The sequence below is a fragment of the Podarcis filfolensis genome (genome assembly GCF_964270895.1).
Source record: "Podarcis filfolensis genome assembly, chromosome: 14".
Lineage (NCBI taxonomy): Eukaryota > Metazoa > Chordata > Lepidosauria > Squamata > Lacertidae > Podarcis > Podarcis filfolensis.
The window spans coordinates 6,249,130-6,265,492 of NC_139616.1; the positions used below are offsets into that span (position 1 = coordinate 6,249,130).

General features: G+C 46.4%; 1 protein-coding gene across 2 annotated transcripts in view; it reads left to right on the forward strand.

Annotated features, from left to right (window-relative positions):
* Positions 1–16,363, forward strand: part of PRTG (protogenin) — a 78,519-nt gene that overhangs the window by 23,395 nt on the left and 38,761 nt on the right. For both annotated transcript variants that reach the window (XM_083586281.1, XM_083586282.1), the window contains exons 3-8: positions 11,525–11,669; positions 11,954–12,087; positions 12,322–12,459; positions 14,359–14,517; positions 15,136–15,295; positions 15,799–16,046. In XM_083586281.1, the coding sequence (XP_083442407.1) occupies positions 11,525–11,669; positions 11,954–12,087; positions 12,322–12,459; positions 14,359–14,517; positions 15,136–15,295; positions 15,799–16,046 (984 nt within the window). The remainder of the gene's footprint in view (positions 1–11,524; positions 11,670–11,953; positions 12,088–12,321; positions 12,460–14,358; positions 14,518–15,135; positions 15,296–15,798; positions 16,047–16,363) is intronic.

Below are 16,363 nucleotides of genomic sequence, written 5' to 3' on the forward strand. Positions count from 1 at the left end.
GCAAATTCCTGGGCAGAACCCTGCAGAACAATCGCTGCCATTTGCTCCTGGGCTGCTGCCTGCCCCATCCCTGATTCCTGCTTGTGTTCTGTGGGAGGAAGGAAGGTGCTTGCTTCTTGGTTCACTGTTCTCAGAGAGTATTTTGCCACTCTGGAGGCAGAAGAACACAAGCCTGCTGTGCTCTGGTGGCTTTTTGATAGCAGTGGAACTGAGAGCTTTGCAAATAAGACTCAAGAGCTCTGGCTGTGTTTCCTGGGGCTCCTGGTTGTTCTTTAACATGCCTGGGAAACATCTGTGGTTCTCCAGATATTGCTGGACTCGCAACTCCCAGCATAACCAGAAATGATGGGAGATGGAATTCAGCAACAGCTGGCCCCAGGTGTTCCCCACCCCAGTTGGCCTTCCACAGAAGAACACCCAAGTAGATTGTGCCCATGGTGGGCTATCTCTGTCTGGAACCCCCAGCAGCATCTGTTACTAAGGTAGCCTCTTCTTGCCATGTGACTGAGGGACAAGGGTGGCAACCCTTTTTGGCCCAAGGGCTACATTCACACTGGGCCAACCCTTGGGGGGGGGGCGGTAGATGCCGCTGGTGTGTGTAGCCACCCACACTCTCTCAGGCACACACACAAGATGCAGGTAGCATACCCCTCCCTCAGCTGATTGTACTTATCAATTGATCTGATGTCTGGTGAGGAGATGTTTTGCGTCTTGCATCACGCTCTGGCGAGGTTTAAACCAGCACTGCATTGATTTTCTCTTTTTGTTGCACTGGAATCATTTGGTTAGCCAGCTCCTCTTGCAGGGGCACTTCTGCCATTGGTGGGGATTACACAGACCTTTCCCCCTTCAGCCTTCCGCTGCAACCTGGTGCCCTCCAGATGTTGCTGGTCTACAACTCCCATCAACTGATGTAACCAGTGGTCTTGTGGCAATGAGTTTCACGAGCTTATAACACCTTCGTATCCCCTATGTTGAGGCTGCGGCCTCTTATTTTTCTTAGATGACAGCCTTTGGCGACTAGTTAGGGCTTCATTTCTTAATAACATCAAAACATTCTGTTGTGCTTATTGTGAAATGAGTAAATACATTTATTTTATTTTATTTTGAAAACCTTCTGTGGTTATGCAAACCTGTAATAATTAAAACACAGCCCACATGTTATTGTCTACAGCCTTAAATACTGTTTTCTTAATAATAAATAATAATAATAAATTTTATTTATATCCCGTCCTCCCCAGCCGAAGCCGGGCTCAGGGCTGCTTGAGCTTCATTGCTAGAGCTTAAGGTCCTGTTAAACTAGAACAGGGGTAGGCAACCTAAGGCCTGGAGGCCAGATCCGGCCCAATCGCTTTCTAAATCCGGCCCTCGGACGGTCCAGGAATCAGTGTGTTTTTACATGAGTAGAATGTGTCCTTTTATTTAAAATGCATCTCTGGGTTATTTGTGGGGCATTGGAGTTCATTCATTTTTTCCCTTCAGAATATAGTCTGGCCCCCCTCAAGGTCTGAGGGACAATGGACCGGCCCACAGCTGAAAAAGTTTGCTGACCCCTGAACTAGAATCATAGAATTGTAGAGTTGGAAGGGACCCTGAGGGTCATCCATCCTAACCCTCTGCAATGCAGGAATCCTGTCCACAGCTGTCCCTGCGTGGGCTCAGACTATCAGCCTTCTGGTTAACAGCCAGCCATAGTCACCCGTTGTGCCACCTCCAGGCGCTTTTCTTAATTTTTTTTTATATGCATAAAACATATTTTGTGCATGCCAGCTGACTAGATTCTCCCAAGGCAAACAGAGAGAAAAATCCCACGACCCAAAAGGGGGGCATCACAATAGGACTAAAGCAGTTCATTTGCTAAAGACTTAAATAATAATTCCAACCAAACCAGTGGAGAAGGCAGGGGTGTGTTAGAAGAGTGAAAAGCAGCATTTGGGTTGCTGCCTCTGTATCCTAGGGGCCCAATCCTCCAGGCGCATCTTACTTCCTTGCAGGAGGAGCGGAGCAGGCGCTCCTTCCTTGCTCCCTTCTTCACTCCCCACTTGTTCGAGGGGGCGGGGGCAAGTGACTTTGTCCCCAGAGGGTCAACGGACCTACTTGCCTTTCCATTCCCTTTCCCCTTCTCTGCTCTCCTGAGAGGGCAGCTGACATATGGTTAAGAAGTTAAATTTCATTCTGTTGCAGAGCCTCAATGGTTTAAACCACTGCACAGGACAGAGGAGGCTGCTTGGGGGGGGGGGGAGAACTGGCTGAAGCAGCCTTTGTGTGCTGCATCCCCCCCTCCAGCCTTTCGCTTTGCTGCGATCAGGCCCTGCAAAGATTTGTCCAGGGCAAAGGTGATGAATTGAGCCTAGCAGGAGGGACAGATGGCCAGAATCCTCTCTCATTATTGCATCTGGAATCCCCGCCCCCCCTCGCTATTTATTGATGAAAGCTTTGTGTAATTACCTCTCTACGCAAGGCAGATTTATGCCCCTTCACAGCTCAAAGAAAAACACAATGTGGAAAACAAGAGTCATTTGGGCTTTGATCATGATTTCACAACGGCCTGACTCACAGCTCTTGCAAAGGTGCTCAGGGTTGCCACTGGCAGAGCGCATGAGGGTACACATCGCCTCTGGCCTCCTTGCCATGCTGAGATATACCAGTTCCAAACAGCAGCATGTTGCTCTAGGTCACACCCAGGTGCCTCCTCCTTTTCCCAAGAGGAGAAGCCTTCTGGTTTCTTACCCAGTCCCACTTGCTTTGTGATGTTTTGCTTACTGGTGGGACAGAGTGATGTAGGAGCTCACCCTAGCCTCTTCTACCTTTATGCTGCCTGAAACAGGATGGGGACTGCAGAACAGGACTGTTTGCAAAACCATGTGCCTCTTTCTGGCACTAAATCCAGTGCTCTTCCGTCTGGCATTATCCTTCAAAAAAATAATAATCAAAAATTATATTGCTCTGCATTGTGCAGTGGCTGAGCTTTTGCTTATCTGCCAGCACAAGTTGCCCCCTCTGCTGCATCTGTGGGAGGCACCAAACAGCCTCTAGGCTTCCTTGCAGGCCCAGGAACTCCTAAGCAATGAAAACGACTCTTCTGGGCTTGTGTAAGGGTCTTCAGTTGCCTCCCCTTCAAGAAGTTTTTCACGCATGCTCAGGAGACTTTTTCTTTTCTTTTAATGAATGCACTTGCATTGTCTCTTGCTGCCTTTGCAGAGGTTCCCCTGGGCCCTCCGAATACAAAGGGGGAGGGGAGCAGAGGGGCTATGCCTGCAAGGTGCTGGTGCAATCCCATTGACTCCCAGGGCTCAGGGCTTCGTATTGTGATCAGGGCAGTTTGCAGCAAAAAGTGGACAGCTCATGCATCTGTTCCTTGGGGTTCGGCCACACACAAACTACCGAAAAATATTTAAAACGGAAAGGAGTGGGTCATTTTCCTCTGTCTGCCCCTGAATGTCTTTGAACATGCCAAGAAGCAGGTGAAGAGGAAATGCCACTCATCTTGGGCTTCCTGTTGCCTCCATACTTCTCTGATTTGTCCAGAATGGAACATTTGCGTTTTCCCTTTTGGGGATAGCCATACGTGTTCCGCATCTAGCCAGTGTGAGCATCTACAGTGGTACCTCGGGTTACAGACGCTTCAGGTTACAGACTCCGCTAACCCAGAAATAGTACCTCGGGTTAAGAACTTTGCTTCAGGATGAGAACAGAAATCGCGCGGCAGCAGCGGGAGGCCCCATTAGCTAAAGTGCTGCTTCAGGTTAAGAACAGTTTCAGGTTAAGAACAGACCTCCAGAACGAATTAAGTTCTTAACTTGAGGTACCACTGTATATCTATATTATATTGTGTGAGCAATATGTGGGTGTTCTTGAAATTGCTGCTTCTTATACAGAGTCAAACTTTGTCCATCTAGCTCACTGTTGCCACTCTAAACTGACTGACAGTGGCTCTGAATCTTGGACCTTTCGTATGCAAAACCACTGAGTTATGCAGCCTTCCCTTAAAAATAGAGAGAGCTTCTAGTCCTCATGGTTCTGAACAAAGCACTTTATTTCAAAAGCCACATTTCCGCAATGCGGTTGAGCTCTTTAAGTCCTTCCCCCCCCACCAGGGATCCCTGGGAACTACAATTCCAGAAAGGGACATGGTAATTGTGAGCTGTCAAGTCCTAGGAAATGCAATTTGGAGGGCATGTTCTGTGTGCTTTGCTCATCTGCCTGGCCTAGATTGTAATTATTATTATTATTATTATTATTATTATTATTAATTATTATTTATACCCCGCCCATCTGGCTGAGTTCCCCAGCCACTCTGGGTGGCTCCCAATTCAGTGTTAAAAACAATACAGCATTAAATATTAAAAACTTCCCTAAACAGGGCTGCCTTCAGATGTCTTTTAAAAATAGGATAGCTGCTTATTTCCTTGACATCTGATGGGAGGGCGCCACTACCGAGAAGGCCCTCTGTCTGGGAAGGGGGTCAGCTGTGGCTGCTGGTGTTTCCCAGCAGGCAGGGGGAAATGATCCATATATGAGATCAATTTCTGATGATTCGTACATGCGCTGGGCAGGTGAGAGGGAACTGCTGAAATGCAGGTTTAATATAATCTTCGCAGATGGGTTAGTGAGACTTTAGGAGGCACTTGGAAGATGCAGAGCTGATTTCCCAACAGCATTTTCCACAAGGGGGAAAGTGTTTCTGGCTGATATGCATTGGGCAATCCTGGTGTTTGGATATAGCTCTGGACCATGCCCCCCCCCTAAAATGTCGCTGCTTGTTGGCTGGGATGCCTCCCATCATTGTACAAGGGGAATTGAAAATGAGTGGACAAGTCCAGAGAACCTCAGATGCTGTGATGGGGAGGGGTGAGAAGAGCCGAGCAGGGGTGGCTTCCAGAGCTTGGGGGGTGGGGCGTGGGGGTGTCAGGATAGGGCTTCACTAACTTGCATTGCTCCTTCCCCTCCTTGTGATTAGCTAAATTAGCCTTCACCAGCCTGGTGGCTTCCAGATGTTTTGAACTGCAGCTCCCAGCAGTCCTGTCTAGCGTGGAAAACAAAACAAAAGAAAACATCTTAAACAGTTAGCTAGTTGAAACTTAGTTTTAATCCATTTTAAATCTGCATGCGGTTCCATAAGAATGCAAGAAGAATCCTGTGGGACGAGGCCAAAGGTCCACCAACTCCAGCATCCTGTCATCACAATGGCCAGCCAGATGCACCCCACTTAGAAACCTGCAAGCAGGATCCAAGCACAACATCAGCATCCTTCATAAGATGGAAACAAGAGCTCTGAAGACAAAAAGCATACTTGGTTTTTAGATGGCACGTGGATGCATATTGCAGCAGGTATCATCTTAAAAGATGATATTCTAATAATATATTTATATGGTTTTATTGCTTGTGGTTTTAGACTGTCTTGGGGAGCGAGTTGTGTGGCTGAAAAACAACATACAAATTCTGGGAATATATACATCCCATCTGGTGTGAAAGTGAAGAGAGAATAGTTCCCTGAAGGCGCTGCCAGACACCTGCAAGTTTTTATATGTACCTGCCTTAAAATTGAGTCACTTTAAAAGTTTTGCCCAATTCGTAGGGAATGAAAGATAGATAGATAAGTGGCTTATAAGCAAACCTTTTTTTACACAGTACTTTAAGGTACTGTCAATTACAGTGTGCCTTACATCTTTGTCAATAAAGTTTTTCCTAATTATAAAGCTTTTCCTTATGATAGCCTTGTTAAACCTTTCAAGATCCAACACACCACATTCTTTGAATTATTTTAAAAGAAAATAAAACAAATATATTCACATGACTATTTGACAGAAGAGCATATGGACCATGAAAACCACAATGAATTTTTTGGAGACAATTTATTTGGCAACACCAAATAAACAAGACTTCCAGAAATCTATTTTGTCCATACCGTGTTTTGTTTTGTTTTAAATCTTAAATAATATGTTAATTTTGGCATTGGAGCTATTTCCCAAAGCTTGCTTAGCCACTCAATACTCTGAGGTGATATTTGAGCCTTCCATTTCTGGGCAAACAACATTCTTGCTGCTCTTAAATAGATCAAAAGCAGCCACCTCCAACCTAGTGTTGCTCTCCAGATGTTTGGGACCACCCCTCTCACCAACCCCAGCCAAGATGGCTGTGTGATGCTGAGACTGATGGGAGTGGGAGTGCAATAACATCTGGGAGACACCAGGTTGAGGAAGGATGATCAAACAGATGGATCGATTAATACGAAAACACTGAACCCCAAACTTTTGTTGCTGAAGCATCATTCCTTTTCCATTGTGGGGCCAAGGCTGTTGGCAGCCGGGTGACAAGAGGCAACATTGGCTGCTGCTACTTCATCTACTTCATGAGCTCCCTGCCCTCCCAAGCGCTGCAGCACTGAGCTGCCTAAACCAAAACATGAGTTGTCTGGGTGATTCCCTTTTCCAGGCAGTTGCCCACAAGGGACTGGTCTGAAAACATGGCGTGTATTTTATTTCTGAATGAACCCAGATGTGGACAGGACTCAAGAGGGGGAAAGGAAAATATATTAACGCTCCGCCATAGCAACAACTATCACTCACTGTGTTTATGTTACAGTAGCACCACTGATTGATTGATGCTGCTATAAAGCAAACTCTTGGGAGAACATTTCTTCTTATAAACAAAAAATAAATAAAGAACAAGAGAGAGGGGGGAAAGCTGTGGAGAATGACAGATATATTTGGGCAGCATCTATGTGTGCCCCAGCAACCCTGTTCCTCCAGTCTTTCCACCCTGAACCATCTGACAGCCAGAGCCCATACCTTGTTCCCTGAACCATGAGGAGGAGACACCTCTGCTCCTGGACTCAGGCACATGGGAGGGTCAGGAGAGCCCTGAGTAGCTTTCCCCAAGGCAGTCCCCACAGCTTGAAAAACCAGCCGCTACGGACAAGGGCACCAACACTTTAACTGGACAGATGGTGCTTGGGTGGAGGGGCTTCTATCTTGACTCCCTGCCCAGACTAGAGAGTTCTGCTGGTTGCTCCAAGATGTTTCTGAGACAACTTGCCTCAGTTGCAGGACTATTTAGCTCAAGTCCTTAACTAGCTCCTTAGTCCTTATTCAAAACCTGGCCTGGCCTCTTCCAGAACCCAGAGCCCACTGATCTCATAACAACCCACCCAAGAAGAGCCCTGCTGCAGCAAGATCAGACCAAAGGGGGGACCCACTGTTGAATAGTTTGTTTAAATCTTAGGGTTCATTATTGTTTCACAGGATGTGTACGGCTTTAAAAGCCAGGGTCATATCCTGACCTAGTTTTTACAGCTGTGTAGCAGGTGCTGATAAGTCACTGTAATTAGCTGTGTCAGCAATTGTGAATGATATATAATGTGCAGTATGTACCTTATTCTGCCCTGGTGGGTGACGATTACAGACACTATGTAAGATGTGTGTTTGGGAAGTTGTTATTAAACCTTGCAAAGATATCTTTGCGTCTCTTCAGTGTTTCCATCTGTGTGGTCTACTCTGCACGCACTCTGCGACATGTTTCAATGCCCAATACCCAGTGGCTCTGCCGGGGGTGGGGGGGCGGAGAGCAGGCGTGGGCGTGGCTGGTGGGCATGTGTCCCGGGGGTGTGGCGCGGCGCCCTCAGGGGCGTGATGCCCAGCCCATGGGGAGCAGCTGCAATGGCACCCCACTGGGATCATGTCGCCAGGGGTCGTGCGCTCCCCCCGCACCCCTGTTCCTCTGCCAGTGCCAATACCCACCTGTTGCAACACTCTGTTTTCACAGTGACCAACCAGGTGTGCATTAGGGGGAGCCTGAAAGTAGGACCTGAACACAACAGCAACACTCTCCCCACCTGTGACTCCCAACAACTGGTATTCAGAGGCATTCCACCTCTGGCAGTGGAGGTGGTGGAACATAACCATCATGGCTAGTAGCCATTGAGACCTTGTCCTCTTCCATGCATGAGGTTGTCTTAATCCTCTTTTGGAGCCACCCAAGTTGGCCATCACTGCCTGTTTGGGAAGCCAGTTCCATAGCTTTAATACTCTTGTGTGAGAAAGCACTTTATTTTGCTAGTCCTGAACCTCCCAACATTCAGCTTCACTGCATGGCCCCACTTCACATTCTTATATACCTCCATCGTGTCTCCTGTAACTCACATGTTTAAAAAACTAAAAAACTAGAAAAAAACCTTTCCTCGTGGGGGAGTTGCACCATCCCCTCGATCGTTTTGGCTGCCCCTTTCTGAACCTTTTCGAGCTCTACAAATAGATATATTTGGGAGTGAAGTGACCAAAATTGTACACAGTATTCCAAGTGCAGGCACACCAAAATGATCAAGGTGATATTAGCAGTTTTCTTTCCAAATTCATTTAATAATTATTTCTAACATGGAATTCACCTTATTCACAGTTGCTACACGATAATTTTTTCATTTAAAAATCTCATAAAGTGGCTCATGATATACATTATAAACATTAACTAACAATAAGTAAGAACAGTCAAAATATCCAGATAGTAATACCACCTAATTTTAGTAACAACCACAGCCAGAGCAACAACAAAGATCTCTGTTTCGACAGTCAGGAGATGGCCAGGTAAACAGAAATGTCTCTATTTGCCGCCACACTCATGTAGGGTAGCATTGCAAACAGCTCACAAAGTTTATACACATCTAGTCTGTTACTAAATTAAGTAGCAGACAATATATTATCTCTCTGTGCTTTGATTCTGGAATTCTTGCAAGTTTGTGGCTCCCTTTTAAGGAGTCAAATGTAATCTGCTCCCCATTCTCCAAAGACTTATTTGCATTTGTAGTTTTAGATATGAAGGGCCTTATTCCTTGGTGTTTTTGTTTGTAAAGCCCAGTAAACTGAGAATCAAGCTGTGTTGCCCAGAGATAAGCCCCATGTTTTTCAGTCCTGATTTGAAAAGCAGTGGCTCTTGAAGAAAGCTTAGGGGAAACTCCTGCTCAAGGAAATTAAATCAACTGTCTGTTAATCATAGCATGTGCCAACCCCCAAACCACTCTCCCAATCAAAGGACCGTTAGATGTCCCTTCCTGAGCCTTGGTTGCAATAAAAGGGGGGGGGCCCATAAGGAAAAGTCATTTCCATGGGGCTGGCCAATAAGTGCTTCACAGTAGTTTTCATGCCAGGAAACATTGCATGTGATGCAATGACACAAACACTTTTCACTAAAGATAAATTGCATACCATAAAACCAAGAGCGGTATAAAGCAATTTCTGCAGCAGTGAAGTCTGAGGGCCAAACTGGTCAGCAACTTTCAGTCCCCTTGAGTCAAATTCTGCCCACTTGGAGCCCTCGTAGTTGTCAGCCTGGTGAGGCAAAAGTGGTGTGGTGCCATCTGCGGCAAGAGGCTTAGCTGGTTGGCAGTCGGGTGATGGGATCAGAGGCTGGGAATGACACCGGTGTTGTTCCATTGGTAGCCTGTGGCAGAAAAGTAAAATGCTGCAACAGAATTTGGACCATCACTGCCATCTCTAGTGGCCCTGCGGGAAAATGAGTGGCTGATTGGTCTACTCTGTCTTCCAATAAACTGAGCCTTGAGGCACCATTTTGTTTCCCTGTCCTTAATGTTTGTTTTCTATGCTGAGTGACCTCGCATTTATTGCCTGTGTCTTATCAGTCTTAGGGCTTGTAGATTTGCAGCTTAATGTTGCAGATAAGGTACGTAGTCCTGTAGCCCTTGCAACCCAGGACAAGGAAGAAAGGGCAGCTTCTTTTTGTGGGGGCTCTTCCTCTCCTACCAGGTGCAGCTTTCTACATAGAAAAGTGAGTTGGGTTTTCTTTCCCTGAAATCTGATTACAGGCACATTTGTCTCATGCAATCACTAGTGTATTTTGGCCTCATCTGATTCATCAAATGGTTAACCTCCAAGGTTTCTTAGCCATAAATCCCACCTGCAGCTTACCTGTCCAGTGCCTCTCAAGAACATCAGCACTAGGCCTGCAACTTCTTAATTGACTACATCATTTTTAAAAATACAGTGGTACCTCAGGGTACAGACGCTTCAGGTTACAGACTCTGCTAACCCAGAAATAGTACCTCAGGTTAAGAACTTTGCTTCAGGATGAGAAAAAATAGTGTGGTGGCCGCATGAGGCCCCATTAGCTAAAGTGGCACCTCAGGTTAAGAACAGTTTCAGGTTAAGAACGGACCTCCAGAACGCATTAAGTTCTTAACCCGAGGTACCACTGTACTCTGCTAAAAGGTGTCTCAGTTTAGTGATGAACTGAAGCCTATACTCGTTTCTTGAATTTCCCCTCCCCCCCCTCAAAAAATAGGCCTCCATCTTCCTCTCTTCTAATTGCAGCGAGTGTGGGGTTTCCTTATGAGGTGGCCAGGGGTGATGTGCTTGTGTGTTTTTTCTTTGCTTCACCTACCTCTCCAGCATTTTCATCTTACTTAGCTGCCCACATTTGCTGGTTTGAAAAAAAAGCCTCATGGGAGGAGCTACTTTATGGAAATTTCTGCTGGACTTTAAATCAAAGTCTCACAACAAATGAAACATCACTTGAAAAAAAGAGACAATGCATGTGTTTTTGTAAACGATGAAATCTTTAATAAAAACTTATTTTTTAAAAAATGTTTGGGAAGCTAGGCAGGCTGGATACTGAGTGTGTGAGATCGCTGTACCTGCTGGTGGTTGTTGCTTTAAAAAAAATTTCACACCAATATCTTGTAAAGTAAAAAGCAGGAAAAAAGTAGTGATTTGCACAGTAGACTGTGCCCCTTGCTTCCCGGTGCTTTGCAGGAGATCCCAGCTGAGGGTGATGTGGGGTTTTCAGGAAGCGGTCTGTGGAAACTGGCAGTAGTACATTGTCTATTAACAAAGGGCTGTGTTTTGTTTGTTGTTTTACTTCAAACTTACTTGGTTACTTTTTACTCATATGCAAATGTAATGCATTAATTGATTGGCTAATTGACTAAAACCCATATGACTGATTGGCTAGGATTTCTGTAACCCACCCATTGTAGCAGGAGGTCATTGCAGTAGCTCTCGTTTGCCTAAAGTAACCTCTATAGAGCAACCTGGCTGGGGTTGATGGGCTTTGTAGTCCAAAACAGCTGGAGGGCACCAGGTTGGAGAAGGCTACTCTAGAGAAAGCACTTTAAAGAGTCACGTGTTGGCTGCAGTAGGGACTTCATGTGAGTGTATGTATCTATGTGGCAGAGAGCCACCGTGCCTAATCTCTGACTGGTTCCTGGTGCAGCCGAAAATGGGTTTTGCCAATTGCCTGGGAAATGTTTGCAGCATGACCTGTAAAAAAAATTCATGCGTTATGGAAGCATTTGGCAAATGAAGTGCATTTTTTAATGGAATTTCAGTTTAGTTGCAAGGATATATCCTTGTGAGACTGGTTCATTCATCTGTTGTCTAAATTGATCTCTCTTTAGAGGCTGTTTTCTTAAAGAAGAAAAGAATGTGTTCTTCTTAATAGGATAATGCATTCATTTTGCTTTTTGCTTGTTTTCTGTGTTAATTCTCAAGTTTTCATTTTTCTCCCCCTCTTTTAGCTATGTCTGCATTTGAAATTCAGCCACTTCCAGTGGAGGCGCATGAAGGGAGTGTGGCTCGCTTTGCATGCAAAATCTCTGCCAACCCTCCTGCCATCATCACCTGGGAGGTGAATCGGACAACCTTGCCAATAGCCATGGACAGGTATGGATACTTGGTTCTCTTCCACTAAACCTATTTATTACACCTGCATCTTACCATTCTTGCAAGAAGTTCAGGGCAGCAGTGTGTGTCGGGGTTGTCCCATTTTATTAGGGGACCGAGGTTAGGCTAAGAGAACATACTGTCACCCAGTGAGCTTAATGGCTGAGCAGGGATCCAAACTCTGGTCTCCCTGGGGTCAAGTTCAGCATCCTGCTCTGCTCATCATACTGGTTCTCTGATTCATTCTGAAACTCTTCTCCCCTCCCTTTCCACAATCCTTTCAGAATAACTGCATTGCCGACGGGAGTGCTGCAGATCTATGGCGTCCAACAGAAGGATGCTGGGAATTATCGCTGTGTCGCCACAACAGTTGCCAACCGGCGCAAAAGTGTCGAGGCGATGCTCACGGTTGTCCCAGGTATCCTGATAATATCTTGCTGACTCTAGCATTGCTCCATTGCATCACCTGCAGGCACTGACTTCCCTCATGGGACAACTGCCCAGATTTTCACTGCAGGTCTATTCCTTCATAATTTGGGGCCTGATCCTAAGACTTGCTGTGCCACATTCATGCTTGGTGGGTCTCTGCGTGTATGTCAGCTGTGCATTTCCATTTAACTCTCTGCTTGCTTGTGCTTCTTATTTTTTTAAGCCTCCAACATTAAGCTTTTCCACAAGCCATCCATCATAGCTGGTCCTCAGAACATCACAACTTCCCTCCACCAAACTGTCATCTTTGAATGCATTGCCACAGGGAATCCAAAGCCTATTGTTTCCTGGAGCCGTTTAGGTGAGTCCTGAAACCGATCTTTGGCTCTTCACTTTGGGCAAATTAAAGATGGTCTCCTCTTTCATTTCCACCATCATTGTGCCAGATGAGGAAAAGGAAGGAGAGAAAGAGATGGTCCAGGGGTTCCTCTTGTTTCCAATGTGTGTTTTCACACTATTGCTGTAGAACCACGAGGGCAGGTTGGGGGCTGGGAGTCCAGTGATCAAATGAATGCTGAGATAAGTGCTGGAGGAGAATCCTCCAGGACTTCCCTAATAGGAGGCAAGAGTTTCTCCACAGACTAGTCAGTGTGGAAAGAGTGTAGGAAAGTTGACAGCCACTTTCAGTCCTCTAAAGCAGTGGGGTAGAAGGAGCTGCATTCCTCCAGGGGTCATGCATGAGGAAGGGCTTAAGCTCAGTAGCAGAGCATCTGCTTTGCATGCAGAAGGCTCCAATGGTGGCACATCCAGGTCAGTCTGGGAGGGACTCCCTGCCTGAAACCCTGAAGAGGCACCACTAGGTCTGTGGTTGAGAATCCTGGGCTAGATGGATCCAGTGATCTAACTTGGTAGAAGGCAGCTTCCTATGTTGAGGGTCACATGCCAGTGGTGTGGGGGTGCCGGAACCCCCTCCCTCCCTACACCCCTTCTCTGTCTCACACACAACATGCCCCATTCATATTTTTTCTCGCACACACCACATGGCCCATCCCCTCCAACCATTCACATGCTTACAAGCACATGCTCCATTCATTCACAATCTCTCTTATGTCCACACAACCACCCATTTACATACAGAAACATGCACCTCCTTCATCCATTCATTCTCTTACACCCACAATCTGTTTCCAACCCCTTCTTCTTCCCCTGTGGTTCTGGCCCAGATTGGGAGGCCCATGCCTGCACTTTGCATCAGGAAAAGCCTCCCATTCACTCTAGTGAGATATAAACCCCACCCCATGCAAACTGCAGGTGTATATTGGGAGAGGCTATTGTGGGTCAGGATCTTAGGATGGTGGATAGGATTCCTTTGCTCCTTGCTCATCCAAATGGGCCCCCTGTGTCTTCTGTTCGAATTGGGGAAAGAAGCTTCCATTCATTTCAGGTGGAATGCCTTTTCCTCTGCAGTTGCAGGCCAAATATCATCCAGACTAAGACTCTGACATAGGGATTAATTCTTTTGCCACTGCTGTGACGCCAGTGCGGTTCTGGCCTCTGCGCCTGCTGTCTTCATAGAAGAAAAGCTCCCTTTGGAGCATATGGAAGCTTTTTCCCAAACTGCAGCTGTGGCCATGCTCTTAAAGCTTCCCAGGCCCCACAGAGTCAGCTGTGCCAGTGCAAAGCTTGCATGCTGTAAAAGAAGCAGGATTGCAGTTGATGAGCAACAGCACTGCAGGCAAGACTTGTCTTGTGTAGAAGGATCCGGTGGCCATTGCCGCTTCACAAATGGGATGTCTGGAACTGGATGTTGTCTGTTGGGGTCAGCTTCGCTACAGTGGTTGGAAAGTGTTTAAGAAGCAGGAAGTATGGGAATGCCAAGGGTAACGTCAGCACTGTCCCAGGACTGAAGAGGTTATGCCTATGCAAGTGTTTGGGATCAGGTCAGGATGCTTTCACCCAATTCTAACTAGCTGGATGTCCATCACACAAATTCTAGAATGAATTAGACTGGAGGTGGCTCACCTGTGGTCCTCTCAGATGTTGTGGGACTGCAGGTTCCATCACCCCTAACCTTTGGCCATGTGGGCTGATGGAAAGTCTACAGTTTAGCCACCCCTGGATTGGATTCTTTGCTAAAGTGTAGACTGGTGTTGAGCCATCACAGAGAGAACCTGGGCAATGAAGGGGGACTCCAGAAGGTGGAATTGGTTTATCCACCACCAAATAACATCTTCATTGCTGGCTTGTTCTCCCCAAACAGACCATAAATCCATTGACGTTTTCAACACTCGTGTGCTTGGGAATGGGAATCTCATGATCTCGGATGTGAAAGTACAGCACTCTGGAGTTTACATCTGCCGTGCTACAATTCCTGGCACGCGCAACTTCACCACTGCGATGGCAACACTTGTTGTGCTAGGTGAGCTGACTTTGAAAGCCTCTCAGGGTTGGGTGTCAAGCAGATTTAGCCACTGAAGAAATGGCTTTGCTCATGCAACATCAGGCTTTGAGAACCTGGTGTACTCTGGTGTTTTTAACTATGATTCCCATCAGTCCCAGGCAGCACAAGCATACTGTGTTACTCTGGAACAAAGCCTTCCTGTTGAGTGAAGGGTCTTGTTGCTTGGGCTGGTGAGGCTGAACTGTGAAAATAAAGCAGATGAGGAGGCTCTGTAGAAATGCTCTAAAGGAGGCATTTATATTGGCACAGAAGCAGAGATCCACTCATGTGTCACTTGATCTTAAATTTCATGCCTGTCCTAACCCAGAGGCTTGAAGTGGTGGGTGATGAAGCAGGGTATGGAACACCTGTAAAATAGCCAAATAGCATCTATTTAAAAATGGCTCAGACTTTGCAATTGCTTCCTGTTCCTCCCTTTTCTCACAAGAAAGCCACTCCGGACAAAGGTGCCTTGTAACTCTGCCCCCAAGTGCTCTGCATTTGGAAAGACTCTAGAGGAAAGGGGGAGGTTTAACATATTCTGGGATCTTGCCTGAGAAAGATTTTGGTTTCAACTTTTGTTTCATAATCCCTCAGCTCCCCCTTCGTTTGTGGAGTGGCCGGAAAGCTTGACGAGGCCTCGAGCTGGCACTGCTCGTTTTGCCTGCCAGGCAGAAGGCATCCCAGCACCCAAGATGTCCTGGCTGAAGAACGGGAGGAAGATCCATTCCAATGGCAGAATCAAAATGTACAACAGGTGAGAACGGCCATCTGCCCAATGACTCTGGAGCTATTGAGGACGTGTGGGTAGAGGTGCTCCTGCCAAAGCAGGGAGGTGGATTTGGGGGTGTCACAGTGAAGAATTGGCAGGTCTGACCCATGGATGGCGTGGCAGTGTGTTCATTCCAGTGTGGCATGTGGATTGGAGCATCTTTGCAGTTGGTTGTTTTTTTAATTTTGAATAATTCCAATCATGTTCTTTCCATTATTTTATGTGCCTTTTTAATAGGAGTGAGCAGAATAAATCCCTAGCAATGGTACTAAATAACAAACTTATGTCTGTCACCAATGTCCAACCACTGGTTTTAATGTTTGCTTGTTTTGTACATGGTACATCCAATCACTTTAAAAAAATAAATAAAAATAAATCTGTACATATAAAACCAATGGTGCAAATATATGAAGCTGAGTTGGTGGACAGTCTGCTCTTGCTTCTTTTTGATTTTTCCCTGGCCTCTTGTTGTCTGTCTGTCTGTCTAGCAAACTGGTGATCAACCAGATCATCCCTGAAGATGATGCCATCTACCAGTGCATGGCCGAGAACAGCCAGGGCTCCATCCTGTCCAGGGCACGATTGACGGTAGTTCTGTCCGAAGACCGGCCCAGTGCCCCTTGCAATGTCCACGCAGAAACTATGTCAAGTTCAGCCATCCTTCTGGCCTGGGAGAGGCCACTATACAATTCAGACAAAGTCATCGCTTACTCAGTGCACTACATGAAGGCAGAAGGTAAGTATGGTATCTGTCTGATGAGCACCCTGAGCTGCTGCTTGGCTCCTCCATATTTCGGGCACAAGAGGCTTCCCTATAGAATGGATGGTTCTGGGCCTTTTTGAGGGCAAGGGCGAATGAATCTGCTGCAGTCTTGAGGACCAGCATCCTCCCTGACTGGAAAGGTGCAGAGAGCCCTCTTGGAATATTTCTCCTCTGGCTCATGCAAGTTCCTCCATAGACTTCTGCAGCATTTCCTTTTATTTACCTTTTGCTCTCTAAATATTAACCTGACACCACTGGGATAAATCATATGAAGAATTGTAATGTGCTGC